Source organism: Macrotis lagotis, chromosome 1 (genome assembly GCF_037893015.1).
Source record: "Macrotis lagotis isolate mMagLag1 chromosome 1, bilby.v1.9.chrom.fasta, whole genome shotgun sequence".
Classification (NCBI taxonomy): domain Eukaryota; kingdom Metazoa; phylum Chordata; class Mammalia; order Peramelemorphia; family Peramelidae; genus Macrotis; species Macrotis lagotis.
Genome location: NC_133658.1, coordinates 744,031,510 through 744,058,842, shown reverse-complemented (window position 1 = coordinate 744,058,842; position 27,333 = coordinate 744,031,510). Strand labels below are relative to the sequence as shown.

Genomic DNA, 27,333 nt, shown 5'->3' with positions numbered 1-27,333 from the left:
ATCAAGTGAGATAGTCTATGAAGTGCTTTATTGTTATAAGTTATTATTTGTAAATGTAAGTTACTATTTATAAATTGTCATGTTAAGTCAATCAGGCTAGGAAATGGAAAGGTTCATTACCAGCTGATGAATTATTAACTGCAATAATTTTCAAAGCCCTCTCACTAAGTTATAGAGAAGGGTCAAAGCAGATACATGAAGCTGTTATTATAAATCATTGCAAGATTTAAGAGATGAGCAGGGGCCCCAAGAGATCATAGGGCTATGATTTCAATTGAGGGTATGTAGAGGTAATTCTCACTTTAAGACTATGGGTTTCTAACTCCACTCCTAGGGCTAGGTCTCTGTTTGACAAAGTTTCTTGGCTGACATTTGGTCTTCTTAAGAAAAGAAATAGGACCTAAACATTTGGTGATTCAGTAACAGGTGCTGCTTCTAACCAAACTGCCCTTTTCCAGGTACCTACCCCTTAAGCTGGACAACTGTGGAAATAATGCGGCCCTGAGGTACTGTCCTGAGCAGTAGCCTAGAGGCTCATATCTCTGTGGCATAAATCCTCCAGCTTGCTGGCTTCATCCTAGCCTGCAGCCTCCCCCCGAGTAACCTGTTCACCCGCTTCACCACAACTCCCAATTGCACCCTTTCTCCTTTTAGTACAGTAGCCTTCCCAGTGAGAGTTGTATTTGTCTTCTTCCTGCCTTCATCCTCGTCAGCTTGCTCTTCCTCAGCTAGTGGGCATACCTATGTGAGTGGAGTGGAGGAAGGCCTCCTGTCCAGGTTTACCTCAAGGAAAGGCCGGCTTTATCTTTATTTTTGGTGGTGGTGGGGGGAACTCAAGGCTTTTGGAAGAGCAAGAAGTGTCTCTCTTGCTGCCCCATTGCCTAAACCTAGAAAAGAATTCTGAAGATTTACCAACTCCCTTTCCTTTTGACTGGAGGTTTAACTGGAGTGATCTGTCCCGCTTTCGGCGTTGGAACAGGAATTTGGGACTGCAGGCTGAAGGCCCGAACTTCCTGCTGGAGGGCTCCCACTTCCAGATTTTTGGGGGCTCTATCCACTATTTTCGAGTGCCCAGGGAATATTGGAGAGATCGCTTGCTGAAGCTGAAGGCCTGTGGCTTAAACACCCTCACCACGTAAGTATTGAGGCTCCCTAGCCCTCCCCAGTACCATCCTTTGTTATCCAGTGGTCATAACTTAGAGCCTGGCTACCTGAAATCAGACTTAGTTTTGTTTATTTCCAGCTTAACCCCCCAAATATCTGAGCCACAACCACTTAGCAAACCTGTTTTGGGGGATACACAGACTGATGGACATCATGGAAGAATGGTATTGGTGTGAAGTCAGGACAGGACTGGGTGTGGACAGGAGAGAGACAAAGAGGGGGGAAAAACAGTCCTTGTCCTCAGATAAGTCCCTCGGCTCTTAAGGAAAACATCTTGCTCCCAGGAAACTTTTAGATCAGTAAGGAAGATAAAATTGTGATGAAATGATATTTGTGATGTGTTTTCATTATAATAATCTTGTATAAGGAGAAGGACTGGCTGACACTGGTTTTTGTTGGGAAGTGTTAGTGGAATCAAGGGTGTGTGGCAAAGTATCTTGGCAAGAAGAAGGCTATTTAACTGTCAACTTGGGAGGAAGAAATATGACCCATAGGATATAGAGGCCTGGCTTCATGGACTTTTATCCTTTGAAATTCAGGATGAATCTAGCAGAAAGTTATATACTTGCTGCAAACCAGATATATGATTTTTTGTGTCCTTTAGATAAATTGCAAATTTCCCTTGAAAAGAAATACACATGCTCAACCTTAACTGTCCGGGTTATGAAAGAGAAAGAGGTAACTACATAGCTAAGATGTTATTTGATGTGGTGTGGGAAAAGTGGAGGAACAGTGGAAGTGGGATTGTTGTGTATGTAGGTCCTTGGATGTAAAGAAGGGACATGGGCCTCTGGAGACCAGACTGAACATGGTGAACTGACTCCTGGATCACTATGCTTTTGACATGGTCCAGTGGTTTTCTTCCAAAGACATAAACACTCTTAATAAACCATGGAACACATGATTCTATTGAAATTCTGCACATAAGCTGTGACTATAAAGTTTTGTGACTTAAGTCTGATGAATCAGATGGGTAATGAAGCTGAGTCTGATGTATAATGACAGCTCTCTAACACTGAATGTTGTAGAGTGGTTGCAGTCCATATTGGTAGAGGGAGTTACTTATTTGGAGTGCCCTATATCAGTGAAATCACAGATATGGTCATTTCTAAATAGCAAGGGGTCTGAGCTCTGGATAATCCAACATAAGGGTAAATCACCAAAGATTCTCATTTATTTTTGAGCCTACTCAGAGACATGCCAGTACAGCAGGCTTCTCACTCAGTTTGTCGATTCTTCTGATTCAGTTTAAATGTTGGCAGCCTCAGTTGGGTGGCAGAAAGAGCCTGGAAAGACTCCATAGGGTATATTACCAAAGGTTTTTCATTTTAATTAATTTTTTTCCTAACTACATGCAAAGATAGTTTTCTACATTCTTTTTTTTTTGTCAGATTTTGAGATTCATATTTTTCCCCCTTCTTCCATCTCCCTTCACCTTGACAGCAAGTAATCTTCTATAGGTCATCTAATAATAACGTTTGTCCTTCATTCTCAAAGAAGACCATGACATCAGGGAAATGGGGCCATGACAAGCGCATGAATTGAGTTTGAGTGAGAGGCTGCTGTGCTAAGTTGCCAGTTTCACTTTCTCCTCCAGAGCCATCTAAGATCCAGGGACCAGATATGGATTAGGATCACTGGAGATGGCCTGGATTTGAGGCACTCAGGGTTAAGGGACTTGCCCAAAGTCACACAGCTAGTATGTGTCTGAGGCTGGATTCGAAATCCCGTCCTCCTGACCACAAGGCCAGTGTTTTATCTACTGCACCACCTAACTGCCCTACTATAGGTTATATACATGACTAATATGGAGATGTATAGAAGTTATACATACTAAACATTTCCATATTAATCATAACAAAAAGGAAAAAACATGAAAAGGGATTAAAAAATGGAAAAACATAAAATAAAATTAAAAAATTAAAAATAGTATCCTTTGATGTGCATTCAGACTCCATAGTTCCTTCTCTGAATGTTTACCAAAAATTTTTTAATGGTAGAACATCCTCCAGTTTTCTGATCCTAAAGTTCAGGGTGGGAAAGATTACTTGGAGACAGATAAAATGAGACAAATCTTGTCCGACTCTTCTTTTGGTTGCAGATATGTTCCTTGGAATCTCCATGAGCCAGAAAGAGGAAAATTTAACTTCACTGGGAACTTGGACATAGAGTAAGTCTTAAGGGTCAAACTATTGCATTACGGGGAGGTTGGAGGATGGATGCTGTAAATGGAGGAGAAAAATGGAAGAGGAAATTTGACTTTTATTCTTGAAACCAAAACTCTGTGGTCCAAGGTTCTAACATGTTAAGATCTTTCTCCCCTATATTCAGAGTTAGTTCCTCTCCATCAGATAATCTGATTTTTCTAGCAGGGCTATGACCCAGCTTCTAGGGTCAGTTCTCTCCTGTCTTAATCTAGAGAAGCTGCTTAAAAGCCCAGGGTTTTGTAGGTTTAGTCAGCAGTCTGAAACTTGCCACCTGTGTTTTGACAGTGCCCTTGGTTAGCAAAGCCTGTAAGACAAGGCAAAGTAAGGGTGAGCTACCCTTGTGAGCTCCTCCTTTTCTGCACCCCCAGAGAACATCTAGGTAGATGGGAACTCCCTGACTCTGTGTCTGGAAGCTGGGAAGAAGGGAAAAGCTGTTTGCGTCCTAGGGCAGGAAAATCCATTCCTTTCTGGGTAATAGTTGCTCCAGCTTCTTCTTTTGTCAGAACTAAGAACTCTCTTCAGACTTGAGGAGGACTTCAATTTGGAGAGTACCTGAGCAGTGCAATGATCCAGGATTGCTATTTAAGACTTCATATCCCTGCCTCTGCTTTTGGCTTTATTAAAAGGCACTGACACTGTCTCTTGTTTAGGGCTTTTATCCAGATGGCAGCAGAGATTGGGCTATGGGTGATTCTGCGCCCTGGACCCTACATCTGCAGTGAGTGGGACCTCGGAGGCTTGCCAAGGTAAGGTCAAAGTGAATGTATAGGAAAATGATTCCAGTGTTCCATGAGCTCATTCAAAATGTAAACCACAGAAGCATGTGATTTGTTTTAAAGCCTATTTTCTTCTTTACATTAAAAACAACAATATGAACCCTTAAAACTGTAGACAGTAATGTATACCATCCAGACAGAATTCCCATGAGATTTTTAGATAGGGTGCCAAGTAGAAACTGACAGGATGGGACACATACAGCACTTATTGCTTCAACAAAGTGTTAGAGGCTACTCATTTAATTTCTCTTCATCTCACTTTTTCCTGGTGTTTAAGCTAGAAAATGAGAGAAAATGCTTAAGTACTTTGAAAAGCAAAAGGAAATCATAAATATGAGGAATTTTTTATATACTTTAGGTTTTCCTTTATTATCATAGTATGGGCACTATTGATACAGTGAAAGGAGTGAATGAAGGAAGGGATGACTGTCCCATAGCTGGGACAAAACTGCTAATTAGTTTATGCTTACTTTGCTGCTCACATTTTCTAATTATACGAATGCTTGCTTGTTTACATGAGCAATGTCCACAATTTTTCCCTCCCCAGTGCATTGAGGGATGAGGATCATGTCCTCATCATGGGTCCCATTCTTGTATAGAATCATATACTTGGCCATTCATCACCTGCCGTCCACTCTAGAAGGCTCTGAGAGGAACAGAAACAAACGTATCTGCTTGTAACTCTCTCTGCCTGCACAGCAGGTTCCATTCTGGGGGTCCCTCTGATTCTTTTTGTTTCCTGTTGTTCACAGCCATAACACCTGTCCCCAGAGGAGGCTGCCAACATACAGAATATTGGTGATGGTGCTCTCCTTTTCTTTCCATACCTTCTTGAGCCTGAGTGAAAGAGTCTTATGAACTTTTCAGAGTTTATCAGGTTGAATTGAGCTGGGGTAATAACAGCAGGAGGGGATTAAGGAATGTTAAGACAGCTCCACATACCTTTGGCACCAAGATCTCTGTGTGGTCTCACCTGCTTATGTTGCGACGTGACATCCATTAGGAAAGGCAGCATAAACACACACACACATACACACACACACACACACACACACACACACACACACACACACACACAAACACACCCTAAGTAGGGTCAGGATCAGGTGAAGGACAAAAGCCAGACATGAAGCAAGGTACAATTCCAGTTTGATTCAAAGGTGAGTGGGGGGGATTCAATGAATGTTTAGATTGAAGAAAGTTGCCACCTTCTCTATGCTCTTGATTATTCACCAGCAGATCACTTTGGGGTTGTGCTTATGATTTCTAAATCTAAAACTGAAACTCTTAGAAGCACAGACAATTAAGAGGGTGAAGTACAGAAGTTAGTAGCTTGAACTTTCTAAATTATCCTTAGTTTGATGGCTGTTGTGTAGTTTTGGGATCCTAAGGTGGGTGGTATGAAAGCTATACTAGCTTGCACCCAGGTCCCTTCTCCCATGCTGAGGGTTGCTCTGCTAGGCTGATGAAACCAGGTTGTCTCTGTTAGCACCCACAGCCTCCATGAGAATGGGTGATGACTGACTTTTGGGTCTGCGGAGTGGGCTGATTGTTCCATTCTGATTTCAAGCTCATTTTCATGGGTGGCCATTGAAAAAAGATACAGCTTGAGTTCTGCTAGGTTTTCTACTCCTAGAAGACCCTTGAACTGTTTGGTTTGGGAGAACTGTAGGTGGAAGTGGTCAGGAGGCTGACCCCCAGGCCTCCCAGAGGTCCTTGGGGTGAGATGTTTTTCTGCCGCTGGCCAGTCTCCTGACTGTATGGGGAGCCTGGTCTGAATTCCTGCTTGTGCCCTCTAGCGGGGAGCAGTCATGGATGAAGGGCTTGAGGTACTTGTTGTCTGAGCTCTGGTGGCTTGTGAGAACTCTGAGAATTTAGGTCAGCCCTGGTCTTTGGCTTCATCCCTTAATCAGTCCCCATTCTTCTGGCCCTGAACCTCTCCTCTTTTCACTCCTAGCTGGTTACTCCAAGATTCCAACATGGAGCTGAGAACAACCTACAAGGGTTTCATTAAAGCTGTGGATCATTATTTTAATCATCTGATTCCCAGGGTGGTTCCATTGCAGGTAAATCAAACACCCTCATATGCCCTTCTCCATCCTTCATTCCTAGTGAAATAGGTGAGTCTCATTAAGTCTTTTAGATGTGTTGAAAAACACAAAACCTGACATAGGTCATACTTTGACTCCAGGTCCTCCTCTTTGGGATAGCAGGTTTCTTCCCCCTATCCTCCCCTACTTTCTGATTTACAGGATTATCTTCAAGCACCATTAGGAAAGACTCTTCTCCATTTGCCTATATAGGATATGAGTACTTGGACACATGTTTGCTACATTTCCTTCAGAATAAATTGATCATGGACTGAATTCATTAGATGCTGAGGTCAGGGCCCATGCATTTATGGACTTTATAGAGCCTTTCATCACATGAAGATGGATAATTAATGAATGTCTTGTTGATCTACAGACAGTCTTTATTTGGCTCCTAATTGCACACAACTAAGTCCCTGTTCCAGAGAAACACATAGATGTGCATGCACACACACACACACACACACTCACAATCATAAACACATTCACATATTCTGGTCTATAGGTCTGTGATTACCTGTCTTTTTCTTGTGATATCCTTCCACCCTGTCTTGAATAGCAACTATTCTCTGTTTCAATCACAGTGAATTAGAATTAGCTTTCTCTTGAGAATGTCATCATAATGTCTCTTGGTATTACTGGGGTATTAGCAAACTATACCCCTGGGAGGTTTATTTTCTAAGGTTAACAGTACTGACATTGATGATGAGGAATAGTACCCATGAACAGTGATGACTGTTCATGCATTGGGATGCCTCCATAATCCCCACAGATCATGAGTGAGTGTGATTGTTGGGGAGCCAGGATGAGAGCAATAGTGCCCATCAATACTGTTTGTAGTCTCACAAAGAGCTTCCTTCACCACCACCTTGGGAAGTAGGAGCACCCATCTTATTTAACAGATGAAGAAACAGTCTGTGGGAGACTGAGTGATTGTTCCTAATTGTATAGTTAGTGTTTATTCTTCACCATGGTTCCTCTTGAAATTATAGACCAGGACATTGTTAGGTCCAAATAGAGGTGAGGTGGGATTGGGGGTATGTGGTCCTACTGCAGCAAATGAAGTGATTTGGAGAAGAGGCTGCCATGGGAGTGGAGTGATATTATTAGAGGCCCACCCTCATTCTCTAGTTGGCCTCATTGCTAACGTCCCTCTCCTCTCTTCTCAGTACAAACAGGGAGGGCCTATCATCGCTGTGCAGGTGGAGAATGAATACGGCTCCTATGACAAGGACCCCGACTATATGCCTTATATCAAGATGGTAAGACCTGAATTGCTGGGTCTGTAGGTCTCCCAAGTTTTCTTTTTCATTGTCCTCTCATCCTTCATGACCACAGAAGTCTCTGCTACGCCTTGGAGATAAATTCATTCCCTGGGGGCTCATCCAATTAGAAAATGGAACCAGCTCCAGGTGAGGAGGTGGGAGGCTGAGACTCTGGTGATGTCCCTGACCCTGGTCCTTGTTCTACTTGGATTGGAATAGCAATGGAAATAGTCACTTATCAACAAGGTATGCTAAGCATCAGTCAGTAGTATGCTAAGCACTAGTAATTGTCTTTTAATAGAAACTAAAGATAGGTGGAGAGAAAAGATAGAATAGCAATCAAAAATACTTCCCCAGACCTTCTTTTGCCTATTCTGTGCAGGTCACTTTGTGGTCAAGTTTAAGATAAACTTAGGGAGCTTACTGTCTCTTCTCAGGTCTGTATTTCCATAAACTGCAGGTGTAGTTCTTTCACTTTTTATGGTTAGTAAGCTAATACTTTAGGATAACTTAAAGTACATAAGGATCTTAGGTATATAATAAAATGGTTTTATTGGGACAGGAAGGCGAAGGTCTGAGGCATTGTTGCCTGGTGGATCAGGTAATTCTTTTCATGGAGGGATTTTCATGAACTGGGCTTTAAAGGAGGTTTATAAATTCAAGAGGGAAAAGGAGAATGGGGAAAGGTTGTAGCAGCCCATTGCTGAATTTCAGGGTTCACGTCTTAGCTCTGCCCCTTACTTTTTGTGTGACATTGGGTCAGTCATTTTTTATGTTTAATGTATAATATGTAAATGTATAAAATGACTGATGACTTACAGTCTTAATTTTATGATTCTGTGGTATTTTAGGAATAGGAGACAATGTGATCAAAAGCACAAGAATGGGAAGACTCATGGCCTGTAAGGGGGACATGGTATAATCCATTTTTTCTGGAGTATCCAGTCTGTGAAGGGGTAATAGGATGAGAAATGACTGGAAAGGTAGATTGGTGCTACATTGTAGTGGGACTTGAAGTCAGCTAAAGAAACATGAACTTTACTTGCTATGTCCCATGGTGAAGTCTCTCTTGTGATGAGTAGACTAGAGACTTCTTTTTAGGATCCACTTAACTCTTTTCCTGCTGACAGAAGCTTGCGGTATCATACCCCTCACATTTTGTTTAACCCTTCTTCAATCCCACATCTTTTTTTCCTCCCCCCATGGGGTCTGTGTGGCAAAAGGGCCTTTCTGTGAAAGGACACCCAGCATGGCCCTGGGAAGGGAAGTTGCTTCTTTCTGGGTCTTTTTGACTAATGACTAAGTCAAGTACAGAGTCATTCCTGAGCAGCCACTGGCCCTTTCCCCACCCCTTCTCTGAGATGGTCATTTCATGGTTCAATAGACATCAAATGAGTACCTATAAGGTACAAGACAGCAAGATCACAGACAGGGCCAATGACTATCTCCTACACATTTTACACATCTCTCCAAGTGGGTCTCTAGGGCCTTGTGATTGCAGGGAGTTGTTTATCTTATTACTTTGCTGTAGGGAAAGAGAAGTCTCATCGGCATGAGCAACGAGCCTGAAGCTGCTTCAGGGACCTCTCCTTCTGCTTACACTTGATTCCCCAGTGTCTGGGGAATTGAGTCGGTGTTTGGGGTGGAGAAAGAGGCAGGTAACAGTCAAATTAAAACCTTTGTTTCCCTGAAGCTTCTTGAGATTGAGCTTCATAAATTCAAGAGATGAAGAGGGGTTGGGGAAGAGGCTTCTCACAGACCCTCTTGTGGCTGAAGTGCCAATTTCTTCAGCAGCCTCTGAAAATTGTTACCTAAATCATTCTTACCCAAATAGTACATCAAGGCACAAGGGCATCACCCTTGGTGAGTCACAGCGTCTGGGGATTCTTCATTCTCTTTTGGCCAGCTCTTAGCCTGGCAAGGCAGGGAGGGATGGTAGTTGCCATGGTGAAGAGAGGAGGGAGGAAAATTAGAGTGTGTGCAAATACAAGTAAGTACTTTGCATACCTGTGATAGGCTTGCCTGCCAAGTGGATGGCAGACAGCTCCTAGCCCCCTGCTGTTATGACCACGGAAAGTCACCCTTATGTCATATTTATCTAATTCAAGTAGATAACTATCTAGCACTGTGAGAGGCCTCAGGAGTCATGTAACCCACTCCCTTCATTTTACAACTGAGTTTCAAAGTGGTTATGTGACTTCCCACAGGTGGGAAGTGTAAGAGGTACTGTTTGAACCCAGGTCCCCTGACTCCAGACCCAAGCTCTTTTTATACTGTATTGGAGACTTAGTCATCTTTATCCATCTTTATTTATCAGTATTCCAGCTCCTCCTTAGCCTTTTCATCTCCAGGTGAATCTTAATTCTCTGATCTTTTCTCTTTCACTAAAATCTGATGTAATCTTTCCCTCTTTGTGACAGCTTGTGCTTCAGATATAAATTATTCTGGATGGCCCAGTGGGGCCACTAGCTACCAAGATGATCTTTTAGTTGAATCTAGCTTCTTCTCCTTGGCCGACTCCTAATGCTTTAATTGGCTAAGCTCTTTTAAACATGAATCCTTCATTTGGTAACTGAGGAGCCAGAATGAGGCAATTTCTTCATCTTGGCCTACTGGAAAGAGTCCTGAAGTCAGGAGATTTGACTCTGATACTAATCATCTGGATGATTGTGGGGAAGTAATGTAACCTCATTGAGCTTTGGTTTCCTCATCATTAAAATGTGGATTTTCATTGATCAAGGTGAGGAAAGTGCCTTGTAAACCTTAAAATAAAATATATATATTATAATGATAAATTATTATACTATAGTATATTAAACTAATTTATTTTTCCAGATATGTAGCATTGCATGACAGCTTAAGAACTTAAATCTCTTTATTTAACAGGTAAGCAAATTAATGTCCAGAGAAATGAAGTGAATTTGTCAAAGACCATGTGGCTAATGAGTGATTGAACTTGAAAGTAGACTTTTGAACTCAGGTCTCTTCCCTCCCCCTCCTTTCTCCAAGCCTGTCTTCTTTTGCAGTCCTAATGACAGCTAGGGGCTTGTGTGGGAAGTGGGCTGACTTGGTTACTTAGGTTAAGGGATGAGTCCCTCTGATGATGTGAGAGGAAGAGGTCATTTTTTAATAAGAATTTATCCATCAATGCAGAAAATCTGTGATCTGAAGACCCATTAGTATGAATTGACTCCTGCTTTGAGGTAAAGATTGCCCATATCCTCTCCTCACCCTGATGTTGCTCCTAGGTTGTATCTTATCCATCTAATTGAGACCATTATATGCTTTGTTTCAGCAGATAGGATCTGACAAAAGTGGACAGGGGTGGTCACTGATTAGATACTAGATACTGGACACTTTTTTTTTCTTTACTATCTCTATCTATACTACTTTGAAAAAACAAATTGGAAAGCTCTTAGAGTCCCCAGTAGCCATAATTTGCCTCTTTATCTTGAGTGAGTTGTTTTTTTTTTTTTTTTGCAAGGCAATGGGGTTAAGTGACTTGCCCCAGGCCACACAGCTAGGTAATTATTAAGTGTCTGAGGACGGATTTGAACTCAGGTACTCCTGTCTCCAGGGACAGTGCTCTAACCACTGCATTTTATACCACTGCATTTAACCACTCTGAATTTTATAATTACCTAGCTGCCTTTGAATGAGTTCTTGATGTAAACATCCAGTGGTTTTTGTCGTACTCTAAACTGTATCCCTGTTGAGGATTCTGACTGGGAAAGTACCTGGGAACTGTCTTTTGTTTTTTTTTCCCTGAGGCTATCACATCTACAGTCTTAGCAGTATATGTCTTGGTGGGGAGTCTCCTCTTTTATTTATAAATCCTCAGACCTATCATCTCACCTAGCCTCAACTTGGCTTCTCTTTTCTGCTTTCTTATATGAAGTAGAACTTCAAAAGGAGGATTTCAGCTTGGAGAATGTTAGGCAACAGCCATTGTATGAAGGAGTTGGCGACCATGGGCACATGCCAAGAGGCTTGTGAATTTACAATTGTTTTATTTTGCTAAGAGTGCACATTGGCAAGATATACAGTTAACCCTCCCACATTGTGGGGGTTGGTAGCTCTGCTATCTGGAAAATCCCTGTAAAATTTTTTGACCCTTCCTTTGTACCAGAGAAATCTGAATTTTTTAATTTGTTTTTATGTTATGTCTATAGTCCATACTGTAAAATATGGGTAAAGTAGTTGATCACTGGTTCTCTCTGCAAAACCCAAAATTCCCATTTGATTTCTTATGCTGACCTGCAATATACTGAAACCCCATTGGGGAAAAATCTCAACGTGGTAGGGATAATTGTTCTCACCTCCTTGAAGACAAAAGAATATATTTTTTCAAGCGTATGGAATTAAACTATGCATTGATCACTTTGGGGAAAAGTGATTATTTATCAAATCAGTGATTATTAAAATGGGACATTACCTCAGATAATTATTTTGCATAGGGAACTGCTTTAATCAATCCTAATGATCATTCATGCACAGTCTTAACAGCTGTTTTGTTCCTGGCCCAGAGCTATGATTTCATTGGTGTAGAGAACTCCCTGGTAAGGAAACATCCTCTACCAGTACAGTTCAACCACTTGTTCTACAACTCAGAAAGTTATCTGGAGCTGTGAGAAATTCAGTGCTTTGGCCAGGGTCACCTCTCCAAGGTGTGGCTGAGATGAGTCTCAAATCCAAGTCTGCTTAATTTCGAGACCAGTCTCCACTCTGGAAATAGAAAGTAAGATCCCAGCACATTGGGTGGACCTCCTATGGAGGCTTGAAGGGAGGATATGGTCAAGAGTCCCATTGGTTGGTTAGGCATGGATGGGGAGTGATTTGCATCTGTAGAAGAAGGACCCATGTGGATGAGGTCACTGTTCCCTGAACTCACTTCCACAGCACCATGTCCTGATGGTCAGTGTCAGGGTGTCTCCGACCTTGTTTTAATACTTATATTCCAAATATAAGAGACATGAGACATGCAAGAGACATGCGCATTATTGATATTCCTATCACCATGATTTGCAGTGTAGCTACCCTGAGTTGGTAGGGTGGCAGAGTTCCAGGTGTGGCCTTTTGGAGGAGAGGAGGTGACAGAATCCTAGAGTCAGAAGGAACCTTTGAAGTGGCACGGTCCAGCTTGGACCTGAACAGGAATATCCAGCTTCTGTTGAAACATTTTCAAGGCATCAACAGACCTTTAATTACTTAGCACTCATTTGCTCATTCCTCCTTTACCCAAGTCTAGTTGTTAGGAAGCTTTTGTTTTGCTTTCTTTCTTATGACAAGCCCAAGTCTGCCTCCTTCCACCCCTGGCCTTCCATCTGCCTTTGGCGACATCTATCTCACACCTCCAGCCATGCCAAGTTCCTTCACCTGAGAGCAGTGCTGGCAACCCAAGAGGGGCTTAATAAGTGTTGATTGATTCATCATTCTGACTCTGAGATCCTGTAATACATGGACCTCCCACTCCAAGAAGTTGCTCCTAAAATTCCTCCTAATGCTCTCCTGAATAAAGGCTGCCTGCAACCAGAGTTTCTACGGGGGGCGTGTGTGTGTGTGTGTGTGTGTGTGTGTGTGTGTGTGTGTGTGTGCATTCTTTTGTCTCTCTGTGCAAAGCTGACCAAAGAACATATTGTTCTTGAGAATTTATATGCCAGGACCTGGATAAACCTGGAAAGTGTAACTATGATTGTTTTCTCCTGCTTGGGTGGTTTGTGTTCAGTGTGCTTCCCCAGAAAGGTATGATAATTGGCACCCCAGCATTCCCATAGCTTGTGTGTGGAAGGAGGCTGACTGGGTTCTTTCTCTCTTGTCCCATTCCTGATTCTTTTCTATATCTACAAGTAGCTTAACCACATCTTTAGGTCTGGTGGACCTAATGTGGGAAAGAAAGATTTTTATTTTTTTGTGGGATACGCCATAGACTTTGCTCTTACAAATTCTGATCTGTTAACACATAGACTAACCTTGCATGATTTTTCTTGACCTAATTTGTTTTAATTCTGGTCAAAGTGCTGTCTTAGAATTGTCATCTCATCTACATTGCATTTTTTAAAAACTCTTAACAGACTGTGGTCAAAAGGTAATGGGAATTGTGGAAATGGAAATTGCCTTTTTTTAAGATTTTATTTTTTTGAGTTTTACAATTTTTCCCCTAATCTTACTTCCCTCTCCCCACCCCCCCCCCACAGAAGGCAGTTTGCCAGTCTTTACATTGTTTCCATGGTATACATTGATCCAAGTTGAATGTGATGAGAGAGAAGTCATATCCTTAAGGAAGAAACATAAAGTATAAGAGATAGCAAGATCAGACAGTAAGATACCAGTTTTTTTTTTTTCTAAATTAAAGTTAATAGCCCTTAGTCTTTGTTCAAACTCCACAGTTGTTTCTCTGGATACAGATGGTATTCTCCATTGCAGAAAGCCCAAAATTGTCTCTGATTGTTGCACTGATGGAATGAGCGGGTCTATCAAAGTTGATCATCACCCCCATGTTGATGTTAGGGTGTACAGTGTTTTTCTGGTTCTGCATCAGTTCATGCAAATCCCTCCAGGCTTCCCTGAATTCCCTTCCCTCTTGGTTTCTAATAGAACAATAGTGTCCCATGACATAAATATACCACAGTTTGCTAAGCCATTCCCCAACTGAAGGACATTTACTTGATTTCCAATTCTTTGCCACCACAAATAGGGCTGCTATGACTATTTTTGTACCCTTTTTCATCATCTCTTCAGAGTATATATACCCAGTAGTGGTATTGCTGGATTAAAGGGTATGCACATTTTTGTTGCTCTTTGGGCATTCCAGAAAGGTTGGATGAGTTCACAGCTCCACCAACAGTGTACTAGTGTCCCAGATTTCCTACAACCCTTCCAACAGTGATCATTATCCTTTCTGGTCATATTGGCCAATCTGAGAGGTGTGAGGTGGTACCTCAGAGAAGCTTTAATTTGCAGGAAATTGCCTTTCGTAAGGGAGGAAACCAGTTTTACTGCCTTCATGAGGTCACTTTATCAAACCTGTCTTCTGATTTTTATAGTTACTGGGGATAATGAAATAATCCTATCCTTACCCCCCTCCCCCTCCCCAGACTATTCTGTCCTCAGTGTGCTCTTCTTGAAGAGTGCAGGTAAGAATGTACTAATAAATATGCCTTTCTCCAAGGACTGTGACTCAGTGGGAAGATTGAACCAAAGCTCATCTCTCCTTGGTGCTGACTAAGAGAAAAGTATCACTCAGAGTGTACAACATTTAGCATGTTTGCACATAGGTCTATAGTCCTTGCTCCTGGGGAAGCTGAGCCTGGTGGGTCACTCTGAACTGCATTAAGACTACAGATAAGCAAGTGTCTACCCTTAAGTTCCACACCATGGTGTGGGTGAGGCCCCTCTCCAGGATTTGGGGGCCAGCAGGCTGCCTTACTGGCCCAAGTCAGAAATGGGCCAGGTTAACACTTTCATGCTGTCACTAGTGAGATTCACCAGTCTAGGAGACTCAGTGGAAGGAAGGAAATGGAAAAAAAAAGAGCTGACCTGCTCCCAAGAGATATTAAAAGCTTCTCTGAGGCTCAGAAGGCTTTTTCCAAGGTTGCTGGTGGTTTGGATTTGAGGGTAAAGGAGGTTCTTATCCCTGGTCTTCCTAGCCCCATTATAAACCTGGAGGAACAAATCTGGTTCCCTGTCAGATCAACAGACCAAGGAGATCTAAGGTAGGTGATCATAGAATTCCTGCTTTAGGGTGAATGACTGACCCTAAGTATGTTGAGATAACCCAGGGAAGTCAGCCACCTTGACCCAGATGGGAGCAGCCACCCAGAAGTCCAGATCTTCGCTACAGCAACCCTAGATGTGATTACCACAAAAACAATTTGGTCCTTAATTACCTCCTTGGCCCTGCTGAGTGTGGTTGATGCTGAGGTAGTCATTTTTCCTCCCACTGTGTTGTAGGGATGTGTATCTCCTCTGCATCCTGCCTATCATGACCACAGTTTTATTTGTGACTCACTGCTTTTTCTAATGGAGGGAACCCCAGTAGATAGGGAGGAAAGTGGATGGTTTATCTTGCTTTGTTTCCCTTCAGGCCCTGTTGAATAGAGGGATCGTTGAGCTCCTTATGACATCTGACAACAAGGATGGCTTGAGTGGAGGCTACTTGGAAGGAGGTACAGACATGATGGGACTATGAGGTTGAAGACGGGGAGAGTAGTCCCTTTGGTCTAGATGAAGTGACAGATTCAGGGTTGAGGCCCAGCATCAGGGGTTTTCTTGGACCTGCTTCTCCCTGTGTTCATTATTTCCATCTTTCAAAGGGAGTGGTTGCCAATTCTAAGACAGGACTGAGTCTAGAATTCATTCACACATCTGCTTCTTTGTCCTTTGTCCTATTCCACTCTTTCAAGGGAGCTAACAGCATCCTTCAGATCACAGAACACATTAGTCTATCTTTCCCAGTTCCCCTTTGACACATTCCTGGATGTCCTGATAAGCTTGACAATAATTCTATTGTAGAAGCCATCAGAATTATCTAAAATCCATTGATCTTCTTTGAGCAAACCAGGTGAAGGAAATAGGTAAGAGCCAGGTGATGTTGGAGTGTCTTACACACATGACTGCTGTATGAGAGAAGAGATGCTGTGAACCTGGGGACCAATGAATGTCAAAGCCATGAGTTCTTATCAAATGAGGTAGCAAGTATAGTTTGGGGTGGAAGAAAGGGAAAATGAGGAAACAGCTCGATCCAAGTAAGCAGCTCTGGGAACCCCTTGGCACAAACCCTTCTTTCTGCTGCCCAGATTCTGCTGCTTTTCACCTCTATGGGCTTTTTTGGTGGACCTTCTTAACTCTGTCCCTCCCCCATCACTCCCATCAAGTTGTTTGCTCCCTGTGATGCTATGCTTTCATATGGGACTTGGGAGCATTGGTAGTCCTGGATTGTAGGACTGTCTTTTTGATGTTAAATGCTTGCCTTCACCCTCTAGGCAGTTGAAAGGTCTCCATGGGAGACAAGCCTCAGGTCAGGGTCCTTTCAACTGTGGGCACATATAACCCTTTAATTCATTGATACTTGTCCTTTCCTCTTTCCCTTTGCTTGCAATTATTTCAGAATACCTATCTTTGGCAATAGGGATTGTTTGGGGTCATCAAAAGGAGGTGAGGTTGCAACTTGAAAGGGATGGAAAAGGGGCGGCTAGGTGGCGTAGTGGATAAAGCACCGGCCCTGGAGTCAGGAGTACTTGGGTTCAAATCTGGTCTCAGACACTTAATAATTACCTAGCTGTGTGGCCTTGGGCAAGCCACTTAGCCCTGTTTGCCTTGCAAAAACCTAAAGGAAAAAAGGGATGGATAGTGACTCAGGAGTGGAATCCTTCCAAAAACTCAGGTCCTGATGAGCTGTGAATCGAGGAGGGACTCCCATTATTTTCAGGGACTGACCCCCTGGATCATTTTCCTTTGGTCCAAGAGAGTGGGAGGCAGGTAGAAGAAAAATCTTTCTTCAGAGGGTCCAGGATATCCTCATTCCCAAGGCAGTAGCAATTTTCGATCTTTTCCACTGGGGGTCACTGTCTCTCTATCGTTGCTTTCATTGCTGCATTCCTCTTACAAGATAATGGCTAGTGGCCAATATATCTATTTGCCCGCTTGCCTCACCAAGTCAGTAGCGTCTAGAGCTGAACTGTGAGGATTAAGAATACAGACTGAATGTGATCTTTGGCCTCCAGGAACCTATTGCTTTTAATAATGTGTAGACAAACATAATCAATAGGTATGGAATAGTTATGAAAATGACACAACTATGGAAAGATAATGAATGGTGTACCAGAGATTATAATGGCGGGTTGAAGAATAGTTTGGTTCCAATGATTGTTTTTTATCATCCCATGTATTTTTCTAATGGTAGGTTCTATACCTGAGATTAAGAATTTTCAGGAACATATTTTTTTTTCCACTTAGACCTAGCCTAGAATTTCTCCAGATAAGACAATATAGAATGTAAATAGAGGAGCTTGGTTTTGTGTCTCCTGACTTAAGTCAGAGGCATTTTGACCTCTCTTGGTCTGGATGACAGTTTTTCTCCCAATGGTCCCTGGTGGCAATACAAATTTATAAAGGAATTGAGGCAGCTCAGTGTGTAGAGTAGTAATGCACTTGGAGTAAAATCTTCCTGAGTTCAAATCCTGTTTCAAATATCTGATGACCATAGAAAGCCACTTTCTGTGTCTCAGTTTGCTCTTCTGTAAAAATAGGAATAACTATTACATAGGGTTAGTGTGAGAATCAAATGAAATAAAATGTGTAAAGTGCTTTGCAAATCTTACTGTATAAATTCTAACTATTGTTAATATTTTATAACATTCTTCCTTTTCCTCCATAGTACTGGCTACTGTCAATTTAAAGCATGTGGATTCAGTGATTTTCAACTATCTCCATTCATTCCAGGTAAGGATACTGTGAATAGATGACCCAGGCCAGAGACTCTTTTGTCTAAGCTTCTGAGTATTCTCAGTGGTCATAAGCACAGTCAAGTCAAGGAGCTTTGGCAGGAAGATGGAAATTCACTCTTCCTCCTCACTGGTAATCTGGACTTCAAGAGGCTTCTGAAGATAAGAGGCTTCTCAGGGACAACAACAGAGGCTTGAGATGATCCTGGATTCTGCCCCTCCATGATTCTGGGCCTCCTAGGATTTGTTCTGTTAGGACACAGATGGCTCACTCCTCTCTTTTTTGCTATCCCCCAGATTTTGAAGTCTTCTACAGGAATCTGTAGCATGAATTTCACAGCTCTAGAATAGTTTGAAGGCCCCAACAGCAGCAGTTGATGAAGTACAGGCTTTTTTTTCTAATTCATAAGGCAAAGAAAATGGAGATAGCAGAATGAAAGATTTTGTGGTTTTAATTTGAAACAACCTGTAGGGGTGGCTAGGTGGTGCAGTGGATAAAGCACTGGCCCTGGAGTCAGGAGTACCTGGGTTCAAATCCAGTCTCAGACACTGAATAATTACCTAGCTGTGTGGCCTTGGGCAAGCCACTTAACCCCATTTGCCTTGCAAAAACCTAAAAAACAAAACAAAACAACTTGTAATCATTTGTATTTAAAGTACATTTGCATAGATAGGAGAAATGATAGTAAATTATTACAAAATATACTATAGATTAAATTATAAGAAAGAATACTCCTCCCCCCAAATTTTTTTCTGTTAATTGGCACTTCTAGTCTTTCTAATATTAGGTGGTTTGGAGGTCTACTTTGTCTTGGCAGGCCATAGAGATCATGGGAGGAAAACCATCATTTAGATCCTGATATGACAAGAATTATCCTTAGAGTTTGGCAAGTAGGGGATATTGTTCATGCATAAGATTATGTTATAAGGTCATGAATCTAGAACTGGGAAGGATCTTAGAGACAATCTGGTTCAATACCATTTTATGGATGAAGAAAAGGTCATATAGATATTAAAGATCAGAAGTAATATTTTACAATCTAGGTCCTCTGACAAAGATCTGGGGTAGTTTCCATGGTTCATGCATACCATGGGATTCATGTCTTTTGATGAGAATCTCATCTGGCAGAAGACAGAGTCAGAAGAGATGATGATAGCCGAAAAATGCCCTAATTGCTCATAGTATACTTTGAGTTAGCATCAAAAGCAGTGATGCCTGCCTAGCAGCAAGACCCCTATCCCCTGACACTTCCTCTTCAGTTCATATCTTGTCCTGAAATACTCATATGCTTTTGGACATGCCATGGATGTTCATTTTAGTCTCTTTTTATCAATAGACAAATGTTAGGGACAGGGCACTCCAAAATCATCACATGCCTCGGGACCCATATCTTGATGAGGAGGGCTCTTTCTCAACCCCCAAAGACCATGGTAGTGGATGGGAAATTTGGTCTTTGCACGTATTGAAGAGCCTCTGCATCAGCTTTAGCTTGTAAACCCCCTCTCAAGTCCTAGGATAGATCATTGGCATCAGGAAGACAAGTAGTCTGATTTTAGGAAAACTGGAGGGAAAAAGAAGGGAGGTTCTTTGGACGCATACTTAATATCCAATGGATTAAGGAGAATTTACTGCTGAATCCTCTGCATATTAGTTTTTTGAAGTCCAAGTTGATGCACCTCTCCTAAAGTGGAAAGAAATTGCCTTGAAGACTTCTTTGTGTCAGGTGTCCTTATCCTACCTGAGCTGAGTCATCCTCAGGAGCTGAACCAGCTCTGCCCAGGCCTGGTCAGAAGAGTTGAAGGTTCTGTTCCTGGCTGCCCTGAACTCGGTCCACTGGGCAGTAGTGTCAGAGAAGGAGGAACTTGGAGGAGACTACTGAGTGTTAAGTGTCAAAGATACGGTTTTGTAGTGAGGAGCTCCCTTCCCTGCCTCTCAGTGTTTAAAAAAGGTCTCTTCCCTCAAATGACTTCTCTATTTGAGCGCTCTCTCTCTCTCTCTCTCTCTCTCTCTCTCTCTCTCACACACACACACACACACACACACACACAGACAAACCCCCAAAGACTAATAACTATAATAAATGGCAGCAGGCATTTCATAAATGAATCATTCGCCCATAGGCTAGGGTCAGAGTGTCTGGTGAGTTGTTGAGGAGAGAAGGTCTCATGGAGCATTAGAATTTGACCCAGATCTTGAAGGACATTCAAGGGGAAGGAATTGATGGTTAACTGACTATGAACAGAAGCAGCAGATTAAAAAGAAGATTGTTCTATAGAAGCACCGCCGCCAGTTGTCACCACTGCAAAATAATGATGGGCAGGTTCAACTGCCAGGAGACTCCCTTGGGGCCAAGGGCCAAACTTAAGGGTTTTTTTTTTTTGACATTAACACTGACCTGTTTCTAAGAACTAGATGAGTCAATGGAATTTAGGCTAGAAGGGGCCTTAGCTGGGGAAGGTGCTTGCCCTAGGTCACACAATTAATAAGTATCAAAGTCAAAATGTGTCCTTGGCTTTCAGTGAATAGATTTCTTGACATAGCTCCTTTCTCCATGAGGTCCAATGGATCCTCTGAGGCTGACCCCTGTGAAGATAACTGAGCATTCATTGAGCTTTGAAGGGGGATTAATGGGTGTTCATTCCAATTATATAACTTGAGAGTATCTTTGAGTGATCTATCATAAAAGTTTCAAATCTTTCAGTGACTCTAGAGCCTCAGTATTCTTTCACTCCTCTCAAAGTGGTGATAAAACTCCCTGACAACCTAAATAATCCAGGGCCCTACTTATCATTTTCTTTAGAGGACCATGTTTTGTATTAGTCTGCTGTGATGGTGGCCATAAACTTACTTTACTTGAGAGCTAAACCTTGTCAAATATGATATTGCCAGGGTGGTGGTGTGTTGGAATGGTGGTGGTGGAGGGGGGAATCTATTGTTTTTGAAAACTACATTTAAGTCTCAACTTGTCACCCTTTCTGGGGTGACTTAAACACATGAACAGGTCTATATAGTATAGGTATCTGGATGTGTACTGAATTTTCTGGAGTCAGGAAATTTTGAACCTGCCCCTCTTTCTGCTCCCTGGATCCCCTAGGTGTATCCCCAGAGAAAATGCTGATGCTATTTATTTGGCTGCTTCCCACACCTGGTAGGGATTTCCCAGGGGAATCTCCAGGATGATTTTACAAGGTCCTAACTGCACCTTCTTCCAACTCTTCCCCAGAGATCCATTCTCCTTGTTATATTGATTAAATATCGCTAGTAGCCTAAATAAGAAGGAAGATGTGCTTTCTCCTCCTACTCCCAATCTCCTTTCCTAGGAGAGATACCCAAGACTAACATCCTAAATCCAGAAATTTTGCCTCCACCAAGACCTACCTGAGTCTGACCTTATTCAGCAAAGTTTAAATCCTTTTACCTTAATAATAGACAAAAAGAAAATGGAATAACTTCCCTCTCCCTGTGGAAGAGTTGTATTTCTAACAGTCATTCCCAGGTTGGTGGTGGCTGATTTATACATTCCTGTGCTGAGTGTTTGAATCCAAACTGACTGGCAGGACCATGACTAAATAGTGGGTACTTCATCTGTAAATCTAGGTGTTCTTTTGAACCAGGGTGCAAAGATATCTATACCACTTAGAGTCTTTCTGCCTGCAAGGACTGTGTTATGCAAAGGACAGGAACAGAAAGCCTGGGAGATGCTTTTAAGCTTCTTGTTGTGAGGAGGCAGCCTCTTCTTGTCCAGTGGCAGTGGGTGTTAGGAAAAATCTAGAGACATGTGGTAATTTCACTAGTTGTAAATTTTGAGTGTTGGAGGTCAGATTTGAACTCAGGTCCTCCTGACTCTAGGTCCAGCATTCTCTTCATTGTACCCCACTGTATCCCTCCATCTCACCAAAGAAGTACTTTTTTTTCTCCTATGAAGAGAAATGCTATATGGAGGGCCTGTTCATTCCTCAAAGGACTCTTTCATCTCTGCATTATTTGGAGAGACCCTCTCTGAGAGATCATACTTCTGTTTGAAGGCTGCCTTCAAAGGTTCTTTAGGATTATCCCATATTTTGTGTGTGCCACAAAAATGGACAAAGTGAATGGGAGAGTCAGATACTATCACAATGTCTCTTCTGCCTCAAGGCGATTGGGAGTGCAAATACAGGACTCAGAATTTGCCAACAATTTTTCATGATACCATCCTACATTTTTCTTTGCTTATATTTCATTGAATCCTGATGATAATATTTGTTCTTCATTCTCGAAGAAGACCACAACATTAGGGAGGTGATGCCATGACAAGCACATGAATTGGATTTGAGTGGGGGGGCGGTGTACTGTTCTAAGTCACCAGCCTCACTTTTTCCTCTGGAGCCATCTGGGTCCAGCGGCCAGATATGGATCAGTTACACTGTGGATAGCCCTGGATGCCAGGCAATCAGGGTTAAGTGACTTGCCCATGGTCACACAGTAAGTGTCTGAGGGCAGATTTGAACTCAGGTCCTCCTGACTCCAGTGTGCTACCCAGCTTCCCTAGGTGCCACAGACAATACTCTTTGCAGCTAGTCAGGAAGACCTGAGCTTATATGCAGCCTTAGTAGCTTTGCTGAGAAAACCCAAGAAAACAACAGTTGTAGATGACTGACATGACTGAACAGCAACAACATTAACGGCACCTATCTCACAGGGTTTTCGTAAGAAATAAATGAGATAATGTTGGTCAAGTACATTGCAAACTTTTAAAGAACTCTAGCAATACTAGCTATCATGATGATGACGACCTAATTCTAAGAAAGAAGCATTTCAGGGGCGGCTAGGTGGCATAGTGGATAAAGCACCGGCCCTGGAGTCAGGAGTACCTGGGTTCAAATCTGGTCTCAGACACTTAATAATTACCTAACTTTGTGGCCTTGGGCAAGCCACTTAACCCCGTTTGCCTTGCAAAAACCTAAAAAAACCCCCCAAACGTTTCTTCCAGTACCATATGCAGTACTATAGGTGTGTGAAGCTGATAACATCTATGGCATCATTTTTGGCTCCTTCTCTTGCTTTGCCTCTGCAGACCTGGCAGTCACTACTTGGCAGAGAAACATATTCAGGAGGCAGGACTGCAGGCCCCAACCCTGCTATGAGTGAGCATTCTGCCATTCTCTGACTGCTGATTACTACTTTGGTTATTCCTTAGAGCAGATTTGATGTTGGACAGATCCCGCAGTTATTATACTTGTGGTTGGGAAGAGGAGAGACATCTGGGTCTTCTTGGGAGACTCCTCTAGGGGACTAGTGGATTCTAGTTTTCATTTTCCTACTCTAGTGACCCAGTTACAACTTATGATTTGGTTTGTTCTCAGGAAAATAAGCCCACGATGGTGACAGAATATTGGACAGGATGGTTTGATACTTGGGGTGGTCCCCACAACATTGTGGATGCTGATGGTGAGTAATCTGCAGCTGGGGAATCCAGAGAATAAGTAAAACAGATGCTCCTACATCATTCCTCAGCAATGAAACCTGGCTAGATAGTCCCATTCCACGTGCATGCAGATTTGTGGGTTAAATAACTTACCTCTCAATGATCTATGACAATGGGTGGAGAAGGGATAGAGGACAGTGTGGGCATAGTGCAAGTCATTTTGATTCAGTTGTGAAGTGATCATTGGTTTTTTATGTAACAAGTTTGGGGTAACTAGGTGGTGGATTGTATAGATCACCAGCTCTGGAGGCAGGAGGACCTGAGTTAAAATTTGAACTCAAAGTATTAGCTGTGTGACCTTGGGCAAGTCACTTAACTCTGATTGCCTCCCCTCCCCCTGAAAAAAGCAGGTTTGCTTTCTTAATTATGTCTTGTTGAAACATAGTGATGCTTCTGAAAAGAGCATTTGACTGGAAACAGGAATTTTAGATCCAACTTTTCAGCTGCTGCTATTAAAAACTGACCTGTAGATAGTGCTTTTAGATTTGTTAATGATACCACAACAACCCTGGAGGTGGCAGAGGGTGGGGGTGCAAGTGACCTGGGTTGCACTGCTAGGAGGTGTCCTGGGTGGGGGTTATCAGGATGAACAACACACTGCCTCCTCCAGATGCAGACTGGAGTTGTATAGCTAGTTTGCTTCTGTAGGACTCATTTTCTATGTAAATTGTGACCAAACTTGATGCTGAATTCCTTTCCAGCTCTGTCATTTTCCTTGATTCAGTGTGATTAACCCTTCAGAGGAATTTTAGTTCATCAAATTATATGAATTCATATATGATGTCCCCAGATTTCTCAACTTTGCCCATTCATTCATTCCATTAGTATTTATTGGATAGCTAATATATGAAATTGGCCCTTGGATTTAAAGAGTATACAGAGATAGATTAAACATTTGGGCCCTTTAAGAACTGACAGTTTATTGTGTATAAATAAGCACAATGTATATATGTATGTATACATACATACATTATTTATTTGCTTATGCCATTATTAAGTCATTCTGATTCTTTGTGATCTTGTGAACCATGTTATGCCAATATTGTCCATGGGATTTTCTTGGCAAAGATAGTAGAGGAGTTGACTAGCTTCTCCAGTGAATTAAGTCAATCAGCAATTAAGTGAATTGCCCTGGGTCACATAACTAGTAAGTGTCTGAGAATGGATTTGAATTCAGGTTTTCCTGATTCCAGACCCAGTAATCTATCCACTGAACCACCTTATTCTGTGTATGGCTGTTTGTGTATGTGTGTGTGACATACACACATGTGCACACACACACACATATATATAATTATAAAATATATGCAAATATTACATTATGCTTTTTATATCTTGTATATTTTATATAGTATATATATATGTGTATATATATATATATATATATATATATATTTATACACACCTCATGCTAACATAGAAGAGATAAAAAATGAAAGACCACAAGGGCCCAAAGGAAAAATATTTCCAGGTGGGAGGATCAAGGAAGGAGAAGAATTTCAGAAGATGGAGATGTGGGGTGAGATTCTAATCTATCCAATAACTTTTTAGCCCTAGAAATTGCTGGGTCCTAGACAATAGAACTATTGGATTGCATTTGAGGCAATACTGGAAGAGGCAGTGGGTACCCTTCAGCATCCTTAGACTCCTAACTCTTCCCTTCTCCTCACTCTCCTGTAGATGTAGTGGTCACTGTCTCCTCTATCGTCCAGATGGGTGCCTCCATTAACCTTTACATGTTTCATGGAGGGACTAACTTTGGTTTCATGAATGGAGCTCAGCATTTTGGTGAATACAAGGCTGATGTCACAAGCTATGGTAAGGATACCCTATCATTGTGTACCCTATGGCATCTGCAACTAGATCTTTTCCAGGAGAGATCCTTGAAGACATCTGCTGACACCATTGACTTACTTGCCTGTAAAATTCCCTGAGACTTGGGGTTAGGGTGGCATATACATCACTTTCCTTTCCTTTCACTCTCCTGCATCCAAGTTTGGTCACAGACCATCTCTGTAGTTTGCAATAGGTTGGACTTTAGAGACCGAAGGATAAATACTATGTCTGATTCATTGATTGCCTAGATTCTTAGACCCAAAAGAGTCATTGCAAATATCAGTCACTTTTTACCTCCTAGCAACTACAGGCCAGAAAGACTAATAGGTGTGTCTGTTTGTCTTGTAACTACTGCTTCCAGGTTTAAGAGGAAACTGCCAACAGACAAGGAGAGAAATAACATTTCCATGAGAAAGGGAGGTACTCTTGGGTCAGAGCATCCTCTGTGGCCTCTTAGGGACATGCTATTCCCCTGACTGGAATGGTGTCTTCCTCATTGTGTCATGATTCCCAGAAGACAGGGAAGGCCACTTTCATCTGTCAGCTCCCTGAAGTGGGAAGCAAAGCACAGCCAGGGGTGTTTCATTACAGGTGCTGACTTCAGGAAGGTGGCAAATTGGGTTTTTCAGTGGGCTGCCCTGGGGACCTCCCACTTAGGGTTCTGTGATTCTTGCAGACTACGATGCTGTACTGACGGAAGCTGGGGATTACACACCTAAGTTCTTCAAGCTGCGGGAGTTCTTCAGCACCATCATAGGTATCCATCACCCCCTTGATTCTGAAGCTGGTCTAATTACTCCCTGATCCAGCTCAGAAACATTCTCCCAATGGACTCTCAGCTTCCTGAAAATCCCCATGCAGAGAATTGAGGACCTGATAGATATTACCATAGTGTCAGATGTTTCATCAGTTGTAAGTTAGAGAACTGCCCTCTCAGGGCAGCAGGCATTGTGCTGATAAGGATGCCAACTTGCAAAGACTAAGAAAACCCCCACACAGGGAGTACCTACAAAGACAGCTTTTCCTTACTTGGATCCCTCATGTTTAGACCCATCATTGTGTTGACACTAGGATAAAGAAATATGATTTACCCCCTGAGCAAAGTAGAAGAGATAACAGAGGAGTCAGGGACCATGCCCCAAGATTCTGGGATTTCCCTTATTCTTCATTGGCATTACAGATAATCCACTGCCCCACCTGCCTGTCACAACACTGAAGGCCTCCTACCAGGCTGTGAAGCCCTCACACTACATGTCACTGTGGGATGCCTTGGAACACGTGGGCAAGGTGGGTATTTTCCTAGACAAAGATTAAAAGTGGACGAAGACAAGGGCTTGGGCCCACAATCAAGGGAAAAGGAAAGGCAGGTTTTTCTGAAGCTCTTGGACATGTCTCCAAACTTTAGAGTACAGGAATCTAGGCCCAACTTGAGCCAGCCAAGTCAGGAGAAGGGAAGGATGAACCTGAAGGAAAAATGCTGGCTAATGGAGCAGAACATGGGATACATTGTTCTTTTTAGGTCTGGTTGGATTCTGGCTGAGCAGCAGCTGAAAGAAAATCTAGGGAGTCCAGGATTTTAGTCCTGGCTTTACTTGGTTGTATTGGGTGACCTCAAACCAGTCATTTAGCTTCTGGATATCAGGTCTCCCTGGCTTGCTCATAATCTGGCTGTGATGAATGGGTTTGAAATAGTCAAAATGTTGTAGCTAGGTATGCGATATAATTATGGTTATTATTACACATGCCATTTTAAAAAAAATATTAAATTTTTTTTCAACTACAAGTAAAAGAATTTTAATTCATTTTTTAAAGTGTTGAGCTTCATTTTTTTCCCTCCCTCCCTTCTTCCTTTCTCCTCCTTGAGAAGGCAAGCAATTTGATATCGATTATACATATACACATGCCATTTTTAAACAAATCTCTGGTGCTCCAGATGAACCCTGGGGGACCATTGCTATGGTGTGATGGAAAGTATCGCACTAGAGTCAGCTACCAGCTCTGGAGACTTAGGAGCTAGTCACTTCATTTATTTTAATTTGTTTCCTCACCTACAAAATTGGAATGATTACACTTGTACCTCACAGAGTT

At 42.2% G+C, this 27,333-nt stretch overlaps 1 protein-coding gene across 2 annotated transcripts in view; it reads left to right on the top strand.

Moving 5' to 3' along the window:
- The window catches only part of GLB1L2 (galactosidase beta 1 like 2), a 50,108-nt gene that overhangs the window by 13,743 nt on the left and 9,032 nt on the right, over window positions 1–27,333 (top strand). For both annotated transcript variants that reach the window (XM_074216271.1, XM_074216272.1), the window contains exons 2-12: window positions 938–1,135; window positions 3,266–3,334; window positions 4,022–4,117; window positions 6,105–6,213; window positions 7,407–7,499; window positions 15,586–15,667; window positions 17,878–17,942; window positions 23,288–23,372; window positions 25,090–25,227; window positions 25,922–26,002; window positions 26,426–26,532. In XM_074216271.1, the coding sequence (XP_074072372.1) occupies window positions 938–1,135; window positions 3,266–3,334; window positions 4,022–4,117; window positions 6,105–6,213; window positions 7,407–7,499; window positions 15,586–15,667; window positions 17,878–17,942; window positions 23,288–23,372; window positions 25,090–25,227; window positions 25,922–26,002; window positions 26,426–26,532 (1,123 nt within the window). The remainder of the gene's footprint in view (window positions 1–937; window positions 1,136–3,265; window positions 3,335–4,021; window positions 4,118–6,104; window positions 6,214–7,406; window positions 7,500–15,585; window positions 15,668–17,877; window positions 17,943–23,287; window positions 23,373–25,089; window positions 25,228–25,921; window positions 26,003–26,425; window positions 26,533–27,333) is intronic.